The sequence below is a fragment of the Lepidothrix coronata genome, unplaced genomic scaffold, assembly GCF_001604755.1.
Source record: "Lepidothrix coronata isolate B3197 unplaced genomic scaffold, Lepidothrix_coronata-1.0 Scaffold290, whole genome shotgun sequence".
Classification (NCBI taxonomy): Eukaryota; Metazoa; Chordata; class Aves; order Passeriformes; family Pipridae; genus Lepidothrix; species Lepidothrix coronata.
In genome coordinates, this window is record NW_016690470.1 from 352,282 (window position 1) to 354,090 (window position 1,809).

Consider the following 1,809-nt stretch of genomic DNA (forward strand, 5'->3'; position numbering starts at 1 on the left):
GTCTCCCCCACAAAGATCCCTCACAGCCCCTCACAAACCCCCCCAGCCCCTCACAGACACCCCCCCCATCGCCCCCTCCCGGACCCGCCGCCGCCGCCGCTCGCCCTGGTCACGCCCCTCTATTATTATGCAAATGAGGCGTCGGCCGCCGCCGCTCCCGATTGGCCGCGCGCCGCCGGCCCGCCCAGCGCTGCCTCGCGTGGATTGGCCGGAGGGCGGTGACGTCATGCAGAAGCGGCGGAAAGGAGGGCGGGGCCGGCACGCGCGGCGCGCGCGCGCGGCGGGACCCTCCCCCCCCGACCAATCAGCAACGGGCGCGGGGACGAGGAAGTGCTGTGGGGAGGGCGGAGCCTTAAAGGGGTAACGGCACCGACTAGCCCTGGGCGACGCCTTAAAGGGGCAACGGCGCCGCGAAGTCCCACCTCCAGCGGCCCCCGACCTTATTCCAGTGATCCCCAGTGACCTCCCAGTACTCCCAGTAACCCCAGTGCCCACCTCAGGGCTTATCTAGAGACCCCAGTTGCCCTTTCCCAGCAGCCCCAGTATCCCACGGGTGATCTCAGTGGCCTCAGCACTCACCTCTGGGGTCCCAGTGGTGCCTCACCGCTCCCAGTGACCCCAGTGCCAAGCAGGGGATGTCCATGGCACCAGTAGCCACCCCAGAGTCTCAGTGAACCCAGTACTCCCCCCACACTGCTCCCAGTTACCCCAGTACAGCCCTGGTACTGTTCCCAGTCACTCCATTACCTACAAAAGAGGAGATCCCAGTCACCCCAGGACCTCCGGGCTGCTCCCAGTCACCCCAGTATTCACTCAGCTGGGTATCCCCATGATGCCTGTAAGTCAGCCCAGAGTCCCAGTGATCCCAGTACTCCTCTCAAAGAGGTTCCCAGTGACCCCAGTACTGCTCATACTGGTCCCAGTCACCCCAGTACCTACTCAAAAGGGGGTCTCATTTGCCCCAGTGTCCCCACACTGCTTCCAGTGACACCAGTATTCACCCAAGGGGCAGGGTCTCACGACTCCAGTAGCCACCCCAGAGTCCCAGTGACCCCAGTACTCCCACCACACTGCTCCCAGTCCCCCCAGTACTGCCCATAACACCCTATTGCCCAGAAGGTCCCAGTTACCTCAGTACCCCCACATCACTCCCAGTGACCCCAGTACTCACCCAAGCAGGGGGGCCCCATGGCTTCAGTAGTCACCCCAGCATCCCAGTGACCCCAGTACCCCCCCACTGGTTCCAGTGCCCACCAGCAACAGCACACTCAGCCCCTGTACTGTCACCCCTGTAGTCTGACACACTCCATTTGGGTGCATACTGGGATACTGGGGTTACTGGGAGCAGCGCTGTGGTGCACTGGGGTCACTAGAACTCTGAGGTGACTACTGGCATCATTGGGACCCCTGCTTGGGTAGGTACTGGGGTCACTGGGAGCAGTGTGGAGGTACTGGAGTAACTGGGAGCTCCTCTTGTGTGGGTAATGGGGTGACTGGGACCATTATGGGCTGTACTGGGATTACTGGTAGCACTGGGGGGGGAGTACTGGAGTCACTGAGATTCTGGTGTGACTACTGGTGTCCTGGGGACCCCCTGTATGGGTGGGTACTGGGGTGACTGGGACTGTTATGGGCAGTGCTGGGGCAACTGGGAGCAGTGTGGGGATACTGGGGTGACTGGGACCTCCCCTTGTGTAGGTACTGGGGTGACTGGGATCATTATGAACCGTCCTGGGATGGATGACTCAGAGTGGTGTGGTGGTTCTGGGGGTGACTGGACTGTTATGGGCAGTACTGGGGTGACTGGGA

The 1,809-nt window shown here is 62.2% G+C and overlaps 1 protein-coding gene across 1 annotated transcript in view; it reads right to left on the minus strand.

Annotated features, from left to right (window-relative positions):
* HMG20B (high mobility group 20B) overlaps positions 1-643 on the minus strand; it is a 7,879-nt gene extending 7,236 nt beyond the window's left edge. Inside the window, exon 1 of the mRNA XM_017836979.1 lies at positions 580-643. Coding sequence (XP_017692468.1) covers positions 580-643 — 64 coding nt within the window. The remainder of the gene's footprint in view (positions 1-579) is intronic.
* Positions 644-1,809: the final 1,166 nt, after the last annotated feature.